Genomic DNA, 19,906 nt, shown 5'->3' with positions numbered 1-19,906 from the left:
ACTAAAAACAACATCAATTAATAGTTTATTGCAATCTTGAAGATGTAAAAGAAAAGTTAAAAGAAAGAAGAATTTAAAGTAGTTGAGATATAACAAGAAAACCTTTTAATTCATACACTTTTCCATTTTGCCTATTTTCTGGGTTCTTAGTTAATATTTTTTTTTTATCAATAATAAATAATATAATAAAGGGGAGTAGTAAGTTTATTCCAATCCTTCTACAAAATTACATTAAAAATTATAACCCTGTGATCAAAACCAGTCCACACATTAATTATAAGCATATATAAATTCCTATTATAAGGCACCCCAAACTGTGAATACTGTTATAAGGCGAAACTGTTATTAGCCACCCAGTTAATAGTTTCTTATTGAATGGGAATTGTTGTGTTCCTCAATGCCACATTGCACATTTAAAACCAAAACTCATGGCTGAAATAGGCTTGTTGGGTTCCATTACTTTGTCTCTTTGTTTCTTTGTCCTAGAATTGGTGCCTCATCAAGCACAAGGAGAAGATCCTTCATTGGATGGCTTATGCACTTCTTCAATCACCATTCATGGTTACAAATGTCAAGAACTTCAAGTAAGACCTCTAAACATATTTTACCACACAAACATTATTTCTTTTATATATATATTAGGGTATGCATGGAAATTACTTACGTTTGAAGGTAACCAGAGCCAGATCCAGGGGTGATTTGAGATGCCACAGCACCCCAGATTTTTTAACTCCTTTCAATTTTGTACATAAAAAGATGTTTTGGTTATAACTTTGTCACCTTCATTTAGGGTATAATTACGATCAATTTTTGGAATATCTTCTCCTTGGTGTATTGGAATATTTAAAACTTCATGCGAATGTGATCTGCATGAATTTCTAAAACCACACTAAAAGTTTCTTATCATTTTTTTCCTTTTAATATTACCTTAACATGAACCTTAACTTTTCAAATTCTTAAAAATAACAGACAAATATGATTGATACAATCATCATTGTAACCATGCTAATCTCAAGAACTTTAATGTTGTGATTAAAATCATATTGACAAATAGTGTCTTTTGAAACTTAGTTGTGTAAACACCGATGATTTTTATTTACATTTTCACTTTAATTAAAAAAATGTGTCGTTTTTCTTTCAATGTATTTAGTATTTTCAAAAAAAATTATGTTTCCTCTACATTTTAGTAAGAGACAAACATATTGAAGAGAAAGTCTCTTAAACAAATATGGAAAGAACACTATAAGAAAATCATCAAATAGAAACTAATTTTTAGAGATCAAAATAATTAGTTGTAATAGTAACTAAATTAGAGACCATCTTATAAACTAAAAAAAAATTGGTTTCTAAATTAAATGGTTTTTAAATTGGTATCTAATTAGCAACCAATGTTTTAACTACCAATTATTTAGATTCTAAATTTGATAACAAAAACCTTGGTTTATAATTAGATACCAATTTAGAAACCATTTAACAATAATAAAAACTAATTTAGAAACCAAAAAATTATTTAGTCCCTAAAATGGTCTCTAATTTAATCACAATAGCAACTAATTATTTTTTGTCTCTAAAATTGGTTTCTATTTCATGATGATTTTCTTATAGTGGAAAAATTTAAAATAAGATTACTTTTAAGTATCTCATTTATTTGGATATTTTTAATTGAATTTTTTTAAAAAAATTGTTCAATTGAGTGTTTAAAACATTATTTTTTTAATTACTTTTATCGTTTGATTTTGTAGTTAATAGGAAGATATGATGATTACTTTAATCAATGTGTCTTTTTTTTTTTCTCTCCACACTTTTCTAACTTGCGGATTAATTTGTTGTTAGAAAGAGAAGCAATGAGTTTACCTACAAGTTAGAGAATATTGTAATAAAAATTAACAAGTTAATCAATAAGTTAAGTTAATCAATAAGTTAAGTTAATCAATGAGTTGGAAATGAGAAAATGAAAATAACATTATCTATTTCATTGGTAAAAAATGTTTTCTTCTAGTGTTTTTAAAATTCATTATGAATATGTATAGTCTATTTATGTACCATTTTTTTGTTAATATATGTATTTTGGTCTAGTCCTCCCATATTTTTTTGACAATGATTGATGTTATTTGAGGTGTCAGAATAACCGAAATGTTAAGTTACATAGTAATGTTAAACATGAAAATTTTATATAAAAAAATGATAAACTACTTAGACAAAAATATAAAAATATTTTTAAATTACTAAAATAAAAAAACTTTTAAGATTCGATTAAAGATACATAAATTTTTTAAGTTACTTAACTTAATTAAATCAGTTTGTAAATCAAAAGAAAAAAGAAAAACAATTGTAAAGAAATTCGGATATATATTATTATCCTTTTCTTATTAATTAGATTCCTTTTCATCTATATTTTTAACTCCATAATTAATAAGTGGGTATAAATATAATGTAAAAAAACATTTACTATTTCATTATATTGTAAAATGACAATCAAAATGAAACAATTTGTGATGAGAAACATGGTGTATCTAATTGTGGTGGATATGAAGTGAATTTTTTGTCACCAATGCTGTGAAATTAAAAACTTACCTCAGAATATGGATTAAAATGCTGTATACAATGTTGATTAGGTTACAACAGAAGATGGCTACATTCTTAGCCTTCAAAGGATCCCTCAAGGTCGAACAGAGGTTGGTGACAGTGAGACTAAGAAACAGCCCGTGATAATACAACACGGAGTACTTGTGGTAAGTTAGAAAAACTGCAACAATTTAGCCTTTCTTGAATGAAAACATGAGTTAACAGACATAACTAGTTATAACATACAAAAAAGAAAAGGCTAAAAATACATTAAATAGTGTAAACTTTGATTCACTGAGATAAGAAAATGTTGTGATATAACTCAAATGATGGATCGTGCTTGTTATAGTCAGTTGTATTCTGTTATCAGTTAGTGAAAATAGCTTTATGTATCTTGGTGAGAATAGCATATAAAAGTAGGGTTTGTAACAAAGTGAAACAGATATTTTGAGGAAGAAAATCTTTTCTTAATTTCTTCTCTCCATTATCTACAATATTCATGAGTGAGTGAGTATCTTCTTCTCAATAAGATGGTATCTAAAGCTACTGTTCAATGGCCTGTGTTTGTGAGCTGTTGAAAGTTGATACTGTGCAAATACTCGGAAGCATGAGTGACTTGGAATCATGGTGGATTTAAATGGTTCTTTCCCAGAAAACTTACCTGTGTTCAATGGCAAGAACTTTGATTAATTGTTTGAGAAATGAGGGTTATCTTTGACTTCCTATGAAAGAAATTGTAAAACATGGGATTTGAGAAGTAGGAAGAGGTGCAACAGACGCACAAAAGACAGCGCACAAGGAATCCAAGAAGATGGATTGTAAAACCCTTTTCTTCATTCATGTGTAGACATCTTGGAAACTTAGAAAATTCACTCAACTAATTCTACATAAGAAGCATGGCATATTCTGCACAAAGCATATGTAGGTGCTGACAAAGTAAAGAAAGTTAAGCTTCAATATCTTTGAAGACTACCTATGACTGATCAAGAGTCCATAGGTGATTATTTCTACTGACTAGTTCTTGTGAATGCAATGAAATCTTGAAATGTGATGTTACAGGTCAACAAAATGTTGACAAGGTGTCGAGAGCATTGATTCCTCAATTTGACCATATTGTGATGGCATCCAGGAATCAAAGAATTCTGAGAAGAGAAAAAAGTAGGAGTTGGAAAATTCTATTGAAGTCGATGAATAGAGTCAATTAGAGGAGGAATGGTGAAAAGGTTCAAATTTTGCAGGCACAAACCGGTCACAAAAACAAAGGTGTAGGAGGCTGAAATAGAAAAAAGAGACGGAAAGACAAGTGGAGAGTTAGAAGAAAAAAGTTAAATGCTACAAATTTTAATAAATGGGGAATGTTGTTGATGAATGCAGAGTGGCAAAGGATGAAAGGGAAAACCTAATGATGAAGCATGTCTTCTGTTAATGGTGACCACAAATTCTGAGATGATGACTTGTGAATCTTGATATCTTAACTGGTTGTTCAAATCACATGATTTGACATAGAAAAAGGTTACTTGACTTAATGAATATGGTAAGATTTGCTGATATATAGTATCATAAGGTAATTGGACAAGATGTAGATAATAGAATTAAACTCATACAAGTTGAGTTATGTATACTCTTAGCACTAACACAAAACAAATGGTTAGATTTAATATAAAATAAGATTAATTTGTGTATTATTTACCCAAATAAGTATGGATTAAAGTGGTTTATGTTACTACTACTCTCACTTTGAAAGTAACAAAAATAGAATATAGATATATATATAACTCCAATATTTTATAAATTTATTTGTTCCTGCCAGGGAGATGGGATCTAAAGAACTATTGAAGTCTTTTTCTCCTTCCTTCGGTCGGTCAGGTTGCTGGGTAGTGAACCGGGATTCTTCTCGTCCTCCTTCTTCTCCTTCGACACTCGATCTCGGGTGAACATCGGATGGTGGGGTACCTGCGAAGGCACCCCAACGCTCAAGTCAGTAAAGCGGGTGATCAGTGCTCTGGTAGGTGAACAATAATAAATGACGTACCTTTCTCATTGGGATGTGTGCTATTTATACTATTTTAATGGGCTTACCTTATTGGGCCTGATTAGCGGAGTGAATCTCGCTTAGGGTTGTATTATGTAATCCTTAATGACGGATTAGCTTCACTGACCTTGGTTTGAGCGTTAACAGTAGTATGGGTCGGCCGACCAGGTCGACCGTGGCGATTCCCCTCGTCTCGGCCAAGCTTCCATGGTCTCGGCCAAGTCTCTCAGGTCTTGGTCGGCTCGGCCAAGTATCTCAAGTCTAGGTTGTCTCGGCCAAGTATCTCAGGTCTCGGTTGTCTCGGCCAAGTATCTTAGGTCTCGGTCGTCTCGGCCAAGTATCTTAGGTCTCGGTCATCTCGGCCAAGTATTTCAGGTCTCAGTCATCTCGGCCAAGTATTTCAGGTCTCAGTCATCTCGGCCAAGTCTATCATGCATCGACCAGGTTTCCCTGGCCTCGGTCAAGTAGACCATGTTTCGGGCAGTCAGGTGGGTCTCGGTCAGGAAGACCAAGTGTCGGTCTCGCCCATACCGGTACATTATTATTATTATTAACAAATTAATTAATAACTACTTAAAAGATAAATCATAACAACTCGACTATCTTTTATTATATTTATAATATATTATTCAATACAACAAAATTATAAGAATTAATATAATCATATATATATATATATATATATATATATTAATCAAAAGATAAGGTTACCAAATCTTATATAACAAAAACACTTTAATTATTTGAAATACTTATAATTTTTTTTTTTCATCTTTTTCTTATTCATTTACTCACTTGAAATTCAGAGCGTCATTTATAGGTGGATTGGACCCCGTTCAATTTTACACACATTCTTTATTAGTATTCACACCTTAACTCATACAGATCAGACATTCCATGTTAGAAATATGATTAAGGTTCACAAGAAAAGGGTGGATTGTCCAAACCAGCTTCAATGGAAAAGAGAGATCCAATCTGCAAGTTGTTATGTTTCTAGGTAAGGTTCTTTAGCTTGACTCTTGGTCATTTGGGGTGTGATAAATATCATATGTGACTTCATTTTTTTTTTATAGAATCTTGTTGGTAGATTGTATGAGTTTGATTTCCGAATGTTTTTTTGTGGTTTTGGGTGTGATTCTTAACTATCTTTAATGGTAGGTGGACAAGGGAGGCGAAAACCTAAAAATATCAAGAATATAGAAAGAAATGGACAAGAATGGAAGAATGTAATTTTGAAAATGAAAAAATTAAAAAGACAAGGATGGGTGGTAGCTTACCTGGTCAAAGTTACACAACTTCTTGGAATTGGAAAGACCATTGACTCTTGGTACACGTCTTCGATATGACACACCAATTAAGACATAGAAGAAGAGAGACCATTTAGAAAAATCTACTAAAATGTCTCTCAGAAACAACACACAAAAGGCTATCAAAACACTCAAATGTATTTCAAATTCAAATGTTAATTTTACATGCTATTAAATGGCCTCCTATTTATAAGGTTTTGGTAATGAGAATCCAAGTCTTACTTAAAAATATGGGACTTGAATTCCACCTAAGATGTTAACATACCTCCTATTCGTATTGTAGGTACAATTAGCTCTAGAATGGGGTGGAATGGAGCCTTAAACCCTTTTTCCAATGGATAAAAAATAGACTGTCTAGTAGACCGTTTTTTTTATCCTCTAATAGATGTTCTAGCAATAAGAGTCCAAGCATGAGCTACAACAAAAGTAACAAGAGACCAACACACAATTTATTCAGGTTCAGCCATATGGGAGCTACAATCAGTTCCCTTAAGCAACTACTTAAGAGCTTCCACTAACCAATACATTTGTTACAACAAGTATTCTCACTTCTCTAGGTTACAATGAGTATTCTCACTTCTCTAGGTTACAACAAATATTCTCACATTTCCAAGTTACAACAAGTATTCACACCTCTCCAAGTTACACTTTCTTAACCTCCTTAGATTAAGAACTCTCAAGAAAATAAAGAACACTCATAAAGAGAGTACAAAGAAAGCTCATCACATGTGCATAACTTCACAAAATGAAGAATTACAATTTTTAACACTCAACCCAAAAGACTAGACGCTTTAACAATTTGATTAGACGCTCATTGTAACTCTTGTATTTTTGCAAGAATACTTGAATAGCTTGAATTTCTCGGCTTTCCTTTTTTCCATTTTCCACCTTCAATCCCTTTATTTATATATATATATATATATTTTATTTTATTTTATTATTTTTTTTGAATATTTCCTTTGATACTTGAATTATTTAATTTTGGATTTTCCAATATCTTCATATCTTCCTATTTTTTGTGATAGATGCTCAAAAGATAAAGTTTGGATTTATAAACTTTCAATTTTTTTTTTCCAATCTGTTTAAGAAACTAATTTGAAAGTATTTCCAATATGGTTTATGATGTAGTCTTATCTTGAATCCATGTAGTTCTTTGTAAGTTTTGATATGTTGCAATTTGATGGATGCTTTGAGTCGGTTAAATGGATGAAGAAAATTGAATGGAGAAGATGAATTTGGTTGGTGACCATAGAGACTTAGAAGAGGTGAGGTCAACTCCTAAGTGATTCTAAGCTAGACACAAAACTGGTGCTAACAAAGAGTGAGCAAAGAAGACAAATTGTGCACAAACTTTGGGCAACATTTAAGCTAGTTTACAAAGAGGACTAGCACTTGTATTTATAGTGCTATAAGGGTAGCCAATGTGCAATTTTTAACCCTAAAAACTCTTCACTCCTAGTTTGACAAGTGTCCTCCTCTAATTGGAGAAAATCCTCTCCATTCTCATGATGACAATAGGCTTTCTATCTCTTGAACTAAGCAAAAAAGATAGTGATTAGAACTAAGTGAACTAACCAAGAACTCTATTTAAAAAAGAATTGAATTCTCAACAAGAGTCCAAAAATAAATAATTTGACAGAGATCAGATCTAAAAAAGATTAACAATAAAGCATAATCTACTACAGAAAATTGAAGAACAAAAACTTTATTGAACAAAACCTTAGAATTCAATGAAAATTTACAAGGAATCACCCAAAAGGTTTAACATTCCATGCAGAAGAAGAGAAGAAAAGAATTATAAAAGGAAATAAAATTAGGTATGGAGTGTGCTATTCAGGCCCTTTTCTACCTTTTGAATTCTCTATTTATGATTTCCTTGTCTTAATAGATTCAGATACAAAAAAAATTATCTCATATAACATTTTTATAAACTATCAATTGTTTCCATCTTTTTCACGGGTTAACTTGCATATGTTCTTTCCAAATCTATTGCAAGTTTTCATTCTCGTTTTTCTTCCTGAAATTTTGTTTCCAATGAATTTGCTGCAAGTTTTATTGTATAATTTTTTAAGGAGATTTTTTTGCTTTATTTCTGATGCATTTTTCAGAGGATTATATTTGCACAAAACTTGAGAGAATATCTTCGTAGAAGATGTCATCAGATTTGGAAGTTGCTTATTCAGAAAGTAATAGAATCATTGGACCAACGTATTTTCTCTTTAGAAGGGTGCACTCAGTTGTAGACGCTCTAGGAAGATTGTTAATATCTTCAACAAATATCTTTTAGTCCTTTTCCAACCAAATTCTCTAGTCTTCAAGATGACTTAATTCTTCATTTTCAATGTCATCATCTAGGCTTAGAATCTCTACATATGATTAAGAACAGAGAAAATATTCTTAAAATGCAAGTGTTTAAGTTTTTATTTTCACTCCAAACACTCATGTAAGCAAACATTACCATAGGCTTCTAATATCCAGAACAATTAAATAACATTCAATCATAGAAAAAGAGGTCTTCAAACAGGATGTATTGGGCCCATGGTGAATGTAGGTAGAATGTGGGAAAAGAGGCTTAGAACTCATAGAAAATAGAGGAGCAATGAGCAATAAATCTAAAAACAAGTGTAAATAGCATATATATTTAAAATTACAATTCAACTCCTATTTTTCATTTCAACACATCATTTGTGTGTTATTGTTTTTTCATGTAGTGACGATCTATCATGTGTATTAGATGGTCTATACTTGTTTTTTTTTCTTTTCTTTTTGTTATTTTATTCTTTTCTTTCTTTTTCTATATTTTTCATTAATGAGTGATTCAAATGAGGAAGTAAGCTAATGACGTACACCCCACACTCATTCAATAACATATTCCCAAAATAATTCCAAAATTCCTTTATCTTCTAAACTAGGGACAATTATCATTTTTTTTTCTCTTTTTAAGGCTTGTAATGTGGTTTTAAAAACAACAAAATGATAAAGGCTCAAAGGGACTAACAAGTAGATTAACATCAAGGTGGACAAATATGGCTATTGGCTTAATATAAAAAAAAAAAAATTGCCTCAGTCATATCAATTTATGCACATAAAACACAGCTGCAGAGTAAAGAATCAACCTAAGTTCTAGGGTGTAAGCAAACATGAGTAAAAACACACTAGAAAGAGCATTAGACGGTTCTTTTAACATATTAGTAAAGCTCAAAATTCACTAGGGACACATCATATTCAACCCAAAATTCTCAAAACTAGCTTATTCAATAATTTACAGAGAGTCCAAACATCACAAATTAAAAAACCATTTTTTTCAAGAATTATGAAATTGCCAACCACTAGACGATCCTAAAAATCTAATGAAAATATGTGAATTTATTTACTACATAATCTAAAAATCAAAAACAAGAAAGTAAAACAATCCTAAAACTATAATCCCCTTATACACACATTTAAATCACATATTGTTCTCAATTTAAAAGAAATCATAAGAGATGTACTGAAAAAGTGGGAAAAGAGATACTTCCTCATCAAGCTTGAGGTTATGCAGGAATTTGCATATTAGATTTGTCAATCGTCTCACCTAGAGAGCAAGATTCTCATGAAAAAGCTTTAGACGGTGACTAATGACTTTGAAGGTCTTGTTGGAGGTTTGACTTAGTAATTCCACAACACCATATGGATAAACATGAGTGCCAAAAAAAAGGGTTCAATTCAACGTGAGTGCAACTTACCAAGCATGAACTTCAGTCTACAATTAAACAGTTAAGCTTTCTGGCCTACAAAAAACTCTTTCCTATCAATGAAATGATCATGAAAGTATTTTGTCTTCTCTTTATAAACTTGTAGCTTTCATAAGCCTATAGATGAATCCCATCAAGTTCCTGTAGTTGTAACTTCCTTTGTTCTCCTACTTCATTTATATCCAAATTGAAAGCTTTAACTCAGTATGCTTATCTACAGTTTTCATAGGAAGGTGACAAGTTTTACTAAAGATAATTCTAAAGGAAGAGATCTCAATAGGTGCTTTGTAAGCAATCTTGTGGGCCCAAAGAGCGTCATCTAAACAATGACTCCAGTCTTTCCTATTTGGCTTTACCATTTTCTCCAAAATTCTCTTTATTACCTGAAAAAATTTATAATAACTCGAGCACCATTATCCTTTGTGGCTATAACTTCCACCCACTTGTAGACATCATCAAGTAATATATATGTAAAGCCAAAATAAATAGGGAATGGTCCCATAAAATCAATACCCCACACATAAAATATTTCACAAAATAACATAGGCTACTAAGGCATCTGTTGCCTACACGAGATAGTAGCTTTTGCTCTTTAACATTGCACACATGTAGATGAGATCTTCCGGGCATCTTTGAAAATCGTGGACCAATACAATTTACAGTCTAGTACCTTCCTTCTTCTTATTTGTGCTCCAAGATGTCCTTTAGCAGGTGAGGCATGATGGAAGTGATGTCCAAACTATATTTCATGGTTTGGAATACATCTAAATACATCTACGAATAATTTGGTCACTACAAAAACACCACAAATAAGGGTCATCCCAAACATAGTACTTGATATAACTTTTAAGTTTGTCTTGTTAAGCTTTAGTAGCCCAAGGTGGAAGAAAAAAGAGCAGCAAGATAGTTAACAATATCAGCAAACCAAGAAATGAAAGAAGGAGAATTAGACAGTCTAAATCGTCTACTGGGTCATCCCAAATAGGAAATGCATATTTCTCCCTCTCAAGAGGGCTGAGATGGTCTGTTACGAGATTACATGCACTACTCCTGTTTTGTATAGCTAAATCAAACTCTCGGATTAGAAGCATCCATCTGATCAATCAGGACTTTGAATCTGTCTTTTCAATAAATACTTCAGAGCAACATGGTTTGTATACACAACTACCTTAGAGCATAAAAGATATGATCTGAACTTAATTATCTAAGAAAAAGACAATGGCTAGCATTTCTTTCTCAGTGGTAGCATAATTAACCTAAGTTGCATATAAAGTTCTAGAGGCATAATAGATCACATGAGAGTTCATTAACCCTCTGTAATAATACAGACCTCAAAGTATAAATTGATGCATCACACATTAGTTTAAATGGAAGCTTCTAGTCAATTGGTTGAATGATAGGAGGAGTGGTGAGAGTTTTCTTGAGGCAGTCAAATGCAAATGGAACATAATTCTGCAATAGGTTAGACAATGGAATGGCAATCCTTCTAATCTATTTTTAGACCGTACCTTATGACGTCCGGTGGTCAGTACTTTGCGATATGTCACTATTACTAGACCCGAAATCAGATTTGTGATGATCAAAGTTTGTCAATGGCGAAACCACTATATTCTCGTTGGATTGTAGTTAGATGCATACCCGGTATCTTAAAGGTAGTTTATTCCATGGACTACATTTTTAGCTTGCATTTCTTGCCCAACCTTTGCCACTGAAAGTCATTTGTGATGCTAATTGTACATTTGATATTAATGATAGATATTCTACTTCAGGAACAACCATCTTTCTTGGGCACAATTTAATATCTTAGTGGTCCCGCAAGCAACGAGTTAGTGCTCATTCTAGCACAAAGGTTGATTACAAAAGTTTGGCTCAAACTTATACTAAATTAACATGGATTTCTACTTTGCTGATTGAAATTCAAGTTTCATTTATTACTCGTGTTCTTTGTGATAATCAAAGTGTTTTATCTATTGCTCACAATCCCATGTTTCATAATTGCAATAAATGCATGGAGATTGATGTTTTCTTTGTGTAGAAAAAGATTATGGCCAAGCAACTCTTTATCTATCATATTCCTGCTATCAATAGACAACTATGCTGACCAAACCTCTATCTTTAGCTCGCATTTCTTGCCTTAGAGGCAAACTCAACGTGAAGAGTTTTTAATGACCTTGAGTTTTTCTTGAAAAACTCTTCACCTTGAGTTTGATAGAGTGAATAATTAGTTATATTTTATGTTCTCTGTTACAACTATTAGCTTTATAGTTGTCAGCCGTTACTAATAATAACTTTTGTTGGTAAGAGAGGTTGCCTATAATTAATCTTGTAAGCTTCTTACAACATAAGATGAAAATAATAAACAGTTCAGTTTGTTAACAAAGTTTTACTATTATACAAAGGTAATTGTTATTATAAGGAGGATGAAGGTATTATTATACACCAGTTGTGTGATGCAATGGAAGTTATTTGGAGCAGATAATCTACATATACAAACTCTGTTACGTGAGTCTAACATTTCGCATTCTGAGTTAAGTAACATGATAGTTGGTGAAGTGTTGATAGGGGAAGACATAGTTATACCTTTACCCTGCATTATTGTTGGAGGAGGATAAGGAATAGTAGGTATATGGATTAACATGTTATGGTGTTAGGTGGAAAAGTTTGTCAGTGCTAGGTGTTATGAGAAGTTTGTCAGGATGCTAGAAAACTTGTTAGGTAGTTTTATTGTGTTTTATTTTTGTGTTGTGTTGTTTGTTACTTTGAATTAAACTATGGTAATCCTTTAGTAATTATGTATATTTTGCTGATAAAAAAATATGAAGCATAAGGGACTCTTTGTGGCCTTATTAAGACCTTAAATTATGCACATATATCATTAGACTAGCTCAGATCATGGAGGACAAGTTTGTTCTATTGTTATGTTTCTCAAATGTTCTTGACTGAATATGAAGACATGGGTACGCAGGATGGAAGGGCATGGCTTCTGAACTCTCCAGAACAAAACCTGCCCATGATTCTGGCTGATAATGGCTTTGATGTGTGGATTGTTAATGCCAGAGGAACAACATATAGCCGCAAACACATCTCTTTGGACCCCTCTAAACCAGTTTGTCACTTTTTATGGATGTTATTGTTCTATTGATACTTAACAATGTCTTTTGTTTTATATGTATTAACATTTTTGTGTGTATTGTTTAAACATGGAAGGCTTATTGGAATTGGTGCTGGGATGATATGGTGACTTATGATTTGCCGGCTATTTTTAATTATGTTTCCAAACAAACTGGGCAGAAGATAAATTACGTGGGACATTCTTTGGTAAGTAGTATAAGTTGGTACAAAACTTACATTTAATTATTTAGTTGTTTGTCACCTTTTGAATAGGAAATGCACTTCAGCAACTTGTGTCTATCTTCATTGCAAACCCTTTATCATGTGGACCATGAAAGTAAAAGTCAAATTCTGATTAGAGAAAAAAAAAACCAAGAAATTGCATCTAAGTATTGTCCTAACAAATGTGTCCAACAATTATAGTTCTAGTCTGGTACTATTGTTTGAAGGCCATGTTTGGCAGGGAACTTTGATAGCCTTAGCGTCCTTCACAGAAGGGAAATTGGTGAATCAGCTAAAATCAGCAGCCTTGTTAGGTCCAGTGGCCTATTTGAGCCACATGAAGACAGTACTTGGAGTTCTTGCTGCCAAAGCATTTATTGGAGAGGTAAATAAGCTAATCAATCAATGATACTAACTTTTGATCTCTACAAATTTAAAATTAATCATACCATATTGTTTGGCTAGACGAATTTCAGCATAAGAATTTGATTATACAGATCAAATTAGTGTCAACTCATGTTTTTTCCTTGTACAGATCATGATCAACACTGGTATGCCAGAATTTGATCCCAAAGGGTAAGAACATATAACTTAAATGGATTAAATATATATTTTATTTCTATACTTTCACACAAATTTAGCTTTTGTTCTTAATAAACTTTAGACTTTTTGATACTTGTAGTAACATAACTATTAGAATGGGTCTTTTGCGGAAAATCAATTTTGTTACGTAAAAAAATCATAAGTTTAAGTTAATCTAAATACTCAGAAAGTCTTAAGTTTGAACTATGAAGAAAAAATCAATTTCACGTTAACATAAGGCTTATTATAAGCCACTCCTCATACTTTAAAATCCACTGCCTAATATTCCATACATAATTAATACTCTTTCAACATTTGATTTGACTAGGTTACCTGTTATTGAATTGATCAAGTTTCTCTGCCTTGCGCCTGGAGTAGACTGTGGAGATGTGTTTACTGCAATAACTGGTTTAAGTCTATGCTCAAACTCTTAAGCCTAGACACCTTTTTTTACAAGAGAAAAGCTTTCCCAGTTTTTTACCATGTGTTGCCTTATTCAGGTGATAACTGTTGCGTCAATGCTTCCACTGTTAATCGATTCATGATGCATGAACCTCAACCAACATCAACAAAGAACATGGTGCACTTGTCTCAGAGTAAGAATATTCAATCTGCCCTATTATATACTTTGTTATGTTTCAAAAGATTAAAATTTATTAGAATTATCAAATTTGGATGTAGTGATCAAATGGTTCAATAGGTTTGTTGTTCTCAGTTATGATGGTTTTATTTCAATTTTGGTTCAGAAGGACTTGCAGAAAAGTTCTTAAAGAACAGTGTTTATTTTCATTTATATTTGATTTCATTACAACATTAACTAATTAACTAATTATATACTATAAAATATTTTATTTAAATTTTCAACCCTGCAATTACATTTTATAAAAGGAAGCATCTATGTGTTCTTATGCAGCTGCTAGAAGTGGTGTTCTGGCAAAATTCGACAATGGAGGAATTTCTCCTCCAATCTATAACCTTTCAAATATCCCCCATAACCTTCCTCTTTTCATAAGCTATGGAGGCGAGGATGCACTCTCTGATGTTGATGATGTCAAGAATTTGCTTGATCATCTGAAGTTACACGATGCTGACAAGCTAAGTGTTCAGTTCATCAAGGACTATGCTCATGCAGACTATGTTATGGGGATGAATGCCAAGGACAAAGTCTACAATGATGTTACTGCATTTTTCAACCGTCAATTTTAATTAACACTTCATGGGGTGATTATGGAGGAGCTGGGCTACTTAAGTTGGAATCCCTAAAGAAAAATCAGTTTATGAATTTATAATTCTCATAATGTTATGATATGATAAAAGTAAAGTGTTCGAACCTTGAAGTTTCTAAATGGTTACACAAATATTTTAGATATTGAAATAATGCTGTTTAATTTAACAAATAATTTTAATTTTATTAGTATCAACTCAATAAAAAATATCTGCTAGTCACACTAGTGAGTTTCAAACAAAAACACTTCTGTAAATGCAAAAAAAAAAAATAGAACAAACATTATTATCCTTACTGCAAAAATAAGGATTAAATATAAGTGAAATTTATTTTTGTCCCTAATTCAAACTTTAAATTTTCTGGTTGTAATAAGAAAATTATTATAATAAGTCTTTATACATTGTTTTATTTTATGTAACAAATGAATTTTGAGTGTGAACTCCATTACAAATTATAACATTTATGTTTGAGTCAGTATGAAATACTTTAACATTGTAGTCCACATTGAAGATCTATTTATCACGTAAAAAAAAACAATGACTCATTCCAATAATTTCTTTATTACAACTACTTGTGAGGTATAAAATTAAGACTAAGGACAAAACTTAATTTCATGTGAAAGTATAGGGTTTAGGGTTTAGAGGGATAAACAAAATATTTAATCCAAACAATAATAAACGGGTTAAACAAAATATTTAATCCAAACAATAATAAAAGGGTTGAGATCAAAATCCAATTTGATTCACTCTCTATCTTTTTCTCCACAATTGCACACATTATCTCATTGATTCTCTTATTTTATTGATTCTTTTATTAGGGTAGCAAAATAAAATTAGTGATTTCTGAATCTTCTCATATTCATTAAGGATTATTTCTTCTATTTTTTTTATCAATTTTACTCATTCTCAATTTCAATTTTAGACGCCATAGCTACCTTATGCAATTCTTCATCTCAATTTATTTTTCCTCATCATCGTCTCTCCTCATTCAAGTAGGTTGTCTTATTTATTTTTATATCTTGGTATCTATAGTTAGTTCCATTAAGGGTCATAAGTGAGAGTAAGATAACATTGGTAATGGAGACAAAATGTGGCAAGGTAAATTTAAATTCATATTTACTCATTATTTTGGTGGATGTATTGATATTGGATAGGTCCAACATCCAACACATTTAATTATTAATGTTTTGGAAGTTGTATTTCTAGTATGAAAAGTTTTGAATATTTATCTAACCTTATTTTCTCATCTGATATATTTAATATAAAAATTTAAATATTATCTTAAATTTAAATTGTTCATATGATTTATGCAAAGATTAGATGAATAAAAAGTTGTTCAAATCGTTTAAAATATCGTTTATTAGTTCTTGATCGTCCACATTTTGTGAATTGTTTAGAAAATGCTTATTTAATATGAAAATAACAACTTTATTGTCAAATATTTTTTTAGGTTCAATTTGTAGTACCATCCAACATATAAACTATGACTATTGGTACAAATATATATATATATATAGGGATATCGTGTGCGGAAGCGTGATAATTTCAACCAAAGATTATGAGAAATTAAAGTAACAAAGTAAAGTGAGAATGATACTAGAAATTTTTAGGTGGAAAACCCCTTTAAATAGAGGTAAAAACCCAACGACGAGAGAGTCAAAACTTCCACTATAATGGTATTGGGAGTACAATGAATTCCTCTCAAGCTAATAGATAAATAGCCCCAAAAACAAATTCTCTCTATATGGGTTAAACACTTACACCCAAGAAATAGAGAGAGGAAGCAAGTGTGTTGCTGTATGTTGTGTATTACATTGCTTGAAGGAAGCCACTATATATAGTGGTTCTAGGAGACAACAATAATAAATACAATTAATGGTAATTAACCTCCCATTTATGACAATTGATTGTGGCAATTAACCTCTCATTGATTGTAATTGATTGTGGCAATTAACCTCCCATTGATTGCAATTGATTGTGCTAAGTAACCTCCCAATTATGACAAGAAAACGGAAAGGTGAGTCATAAACCCACAAATCTCCACCTTGACTTGCCTTTGACTGGAACACTCTCTCGCCATGAAGCCTGGATTAAGTATGGATAATACCAGCTAAGTTCAGGCAATGATCGAACTTTGCCGATGGAAGTGGCTTGGTCAACATGTCTGCTGGATTTTCAGCAGTATGAATTTTTTCAACAATTATATCTCCTGTATCAACAATGTCTCGGATAAAATGGTGTTTAATTTCAATGTGCTTGGTCCTTGAGTGATACTTACTGTTCCTGGTTAAGTGAACAGCACTCTGACTATCACAAAATATAACAAGAACATCTTGTTGAAGACCAAGTTCACTTACCAAGCCTCGAAGCCATATAGCCTCTTTCATACCTTCTGTAGCAGCAATATATTCTACTTCAGTGGTGGACAAAACCGCAATGGCTTGAAGTGAAGAATACCAGCTGATAGCAGACCCACATAGGGTAAAGATGTAAGCTGAAAGTGACCTTCTCCGATCTAAATCACCACCATAGTCAGCATCAACATAGCCAACTGCTCCTCCGGGATCGACTCTATGTTGATCAAATACCAAACCAAGATCTGGAGAACCTTTCAGATAACGAAGTATCCATTTAACGGCTTCCCAGTGTGCCTTGCCTGGATTATGCATGAACTTGCTAACAATGCTAACAGCATAAGCTAAATCAGGTCTAGTACATACCATAGCATACATGAGACTTCCAATTGCATTTGAAACGGGACATGTGACATGCGTCTTTTGTCCTCGTCTGATTTTGGACACTGATCTGATGACAACTTGAAGTGGGCGGCAATTGGAGTATTAACAGCTTTGCAATCTCGCATTCCAAATTTGTCAAGCATTTTAAGAACATACTTCTTTTGTGATAGAAAAAGTTTTCCAGATTGTCGATCTCAGTTGATCTCCATTCCCAAAATTTTCTTGCCAGGACCTAAGTCCTTCATATCAAATTCACTGCTAAGCTGAGCCTTTAACTTGTTAACTAAAAATTTATCTCTTGCAGCAATCAACATGTCATCAACATATAGCAACAAGTATACAAAAGACCCATCAGATGTCTTTTGAAAATAAACACAGTTATCATAGCTACTTCTGGAGTATCCATGTCCAACCATGAAAGAATCAAACCTCTTATACCATTGTCTTGGTGATTGCTTCAAGCCGTAAAGAGATTTTTTCAAACGACATACATGGTCCTCCTTTCCAGGTACAACGAAGCCATCAGGCTGCTGGATGTAAATCTCTTCCTCAAGATTACCATGAAGAAAAGCAGTTTTCACATCTTTCTCTTGATCAAAACCTCTTACAACAAATCTTGCTTTATTCCTTGTACTCTCAACACCAGGGATCCCTTCTTTTCTCTTAAAGATCCACTTGCAACTAATGACTCGTTTTCCTTCTGGTAACTTCACCAATTCCCATGTTTCGTTTTTTAGAAGACTCTCAACTTCTTCTTGCATAGCAACAATCCACTTTGTTGAGTCGTCACCAGAGATAGCTTTAGAGTAATTCTTGGGTTCACCTTCTTCACCCATCTCTTGTGCAATAGTTAAAGCATAAGCAATGTTGGCAGATTCTGCAATTAATCTTTGAGTCGGTTTTCTTGGTCTCTGTTGTGGAAGTTCTTGAGCCAAAGACCACGGTTGTGGTAACCCTCGTCGTTTAGGTGGACATTGCTCACGTGGACTCAAATGTTCATTTGTACCATCAATAGCAGTGACTTGATCACCTTGAGTACTGGAGGAATTAGGAACGTCTTCCTCATGAGCGGGTGTTTTAATCTCAAACTCCACCTTCTCTCGAGCATCTTCTTGGTCACCTGTATCAATTGAGGAAATGACAGTATCTTTTGCAGAAGAGAGCATAGCATTTTCATTAAAGGTCACATTCCGACTGTGAATTACTTTATGAGATTCTAGGTCATATAAACGATAGCCTTTAACCCCTAAGCCATAACCCAAGAAAATGCACTTCTTAGCACGAGGTTCTAATTTTCCCTCGTTTACATGAGAATAAGCAGGGCAACCAAATATTTTAAGATTAGAATAATCAATAGGGTTACCTGACCAAACTTCTTCTAGAATGTTGCAATCAATGGATCTATTAGGAGGCGGTTTATCAGATAACATGTCGTTGAAGCCGCTTCAGCCTAAAAAGATTTGCTCAAACCAGAATGGGAGAACATGCAACGAACTCTCTCCAGGATAGTTCTATTCATTCTTTCTGCAACCCCGTTCTGTTGTGGAGTACTTAGGATGGTGAAGTGTCTGGAAATGCCTTCCTTCTTGCAGAAATCATTGAATTCATTCGAACAGAACTCAAGGCCATTGTCTGTCCTTAACCTCTTTATCTTCTTGCCAGTCTGATTCTCAATCAATAATTTCCACTCTTTAAAAGTGGAAAATGCTTCATTCTTATGTTTGAGAAAATACACCCATAGTTTTCGTGAGAAATCATCAATAATTGTCATCATATAACGACATTTACCTCTGGAGGGAACTTTTGACGGACCTCAAAGATCCGAGTGAATGTAATCCAAGGTACCTTTGGTTCTGTGTATGGCTTTAGAAAAACTAACCTTTTTCTGCTTACCAAAAATGCAATGTTCACAGAAATCAACCTTTCCAGTACAGTGGTTACCAAGGTGACCCTTCTTCTTGAGGATTTGAATTCCCTTCTCACTCATGTGGCCTAATCTCATATGCCACAACTTGGTGTTATCTTTGTTGGGTGAGGCAACAGCTGCAGAACCTGTAACAGTTGAACCCTGCAGCACATACAAACTATCACATCGAATTGCCTTTAGTAACACAAGAGCTCCTTTAGACACTTTTAAAACTCCACCTTCAGCTGAGTATCTACACCCATGAGATTCAAGGGTGCCTAAGGAAATGAGATTCCGTTTCAACTCAGGGACATATTTGACACCTGTTATAGTTCTAACAATTCCATCATGTGTCTTGATTTTGATTGTTCCTTCACCAACAACTTTGCATTGAGCATCGTTTCCCATCAAAACAAGACCATTATAAACTGGTTCATATGTGGTAAACCAATCTCTATTGTGAGACATGTGAAAAGTACAACCAG

At 32.9% G+C, this 19,906-nt stretch overlaps 1 protein-coding gene across 1 annotated transcript; it reads left to right on the top strand.

The window, feature by feature from the left end:
• The first annotated feature begins 390 nt into the window (after positions 1-390).
• LOC137837122 (triacylglycerol lipase 2) lies at positions 391-14,950 on the top strand. Its single transcript, XM_068645989.2, has 9 exons — positions 391-584; positions 2,616-2,732; positions 12,604-12,744; positions 12,846-12,956; positions 13,213-13,356; positions 13,507-13,547; positions 13,882-13,961; positions 14,054-14,149; positions 14,467-14,950. The coding sequence occupies exons 1-9, from the start codon at positions 429-431 to the stop codon at positions 14,757-14,759; spliced, it is 1,179 nt and encodes a 392-aa protein (XP_068502090.1). The 5' UTR covers positions 391-428; the 3' UTR covers positions 14,760-14,950.
• The last annotated feature ends 4,956 nt before the right edge of the window (positions 14,951-19,906 follow it).

The sequence above is a fragment of the Phaseolus vulgaris genome, chromosome 4, assembly GCF_051622355.1.
Source record: "Phaseolus vulgaris cultivar YP4 chromosome 4, ASM5162235v1, whole genome shotgun sequence".
Taxonomy (NCBI): domain Eukaryota; kingdom Viridiplantae; phylum Streptophyta; class Magnoliopsida; order Fabales; family Fabaceae; genus Phaseolus; species Phaseolus vulgaris.
Note: the sequence above shows the minus strand (reverse complement) of the source record. Positions and strands in the feature narration are given on the sequence as shown.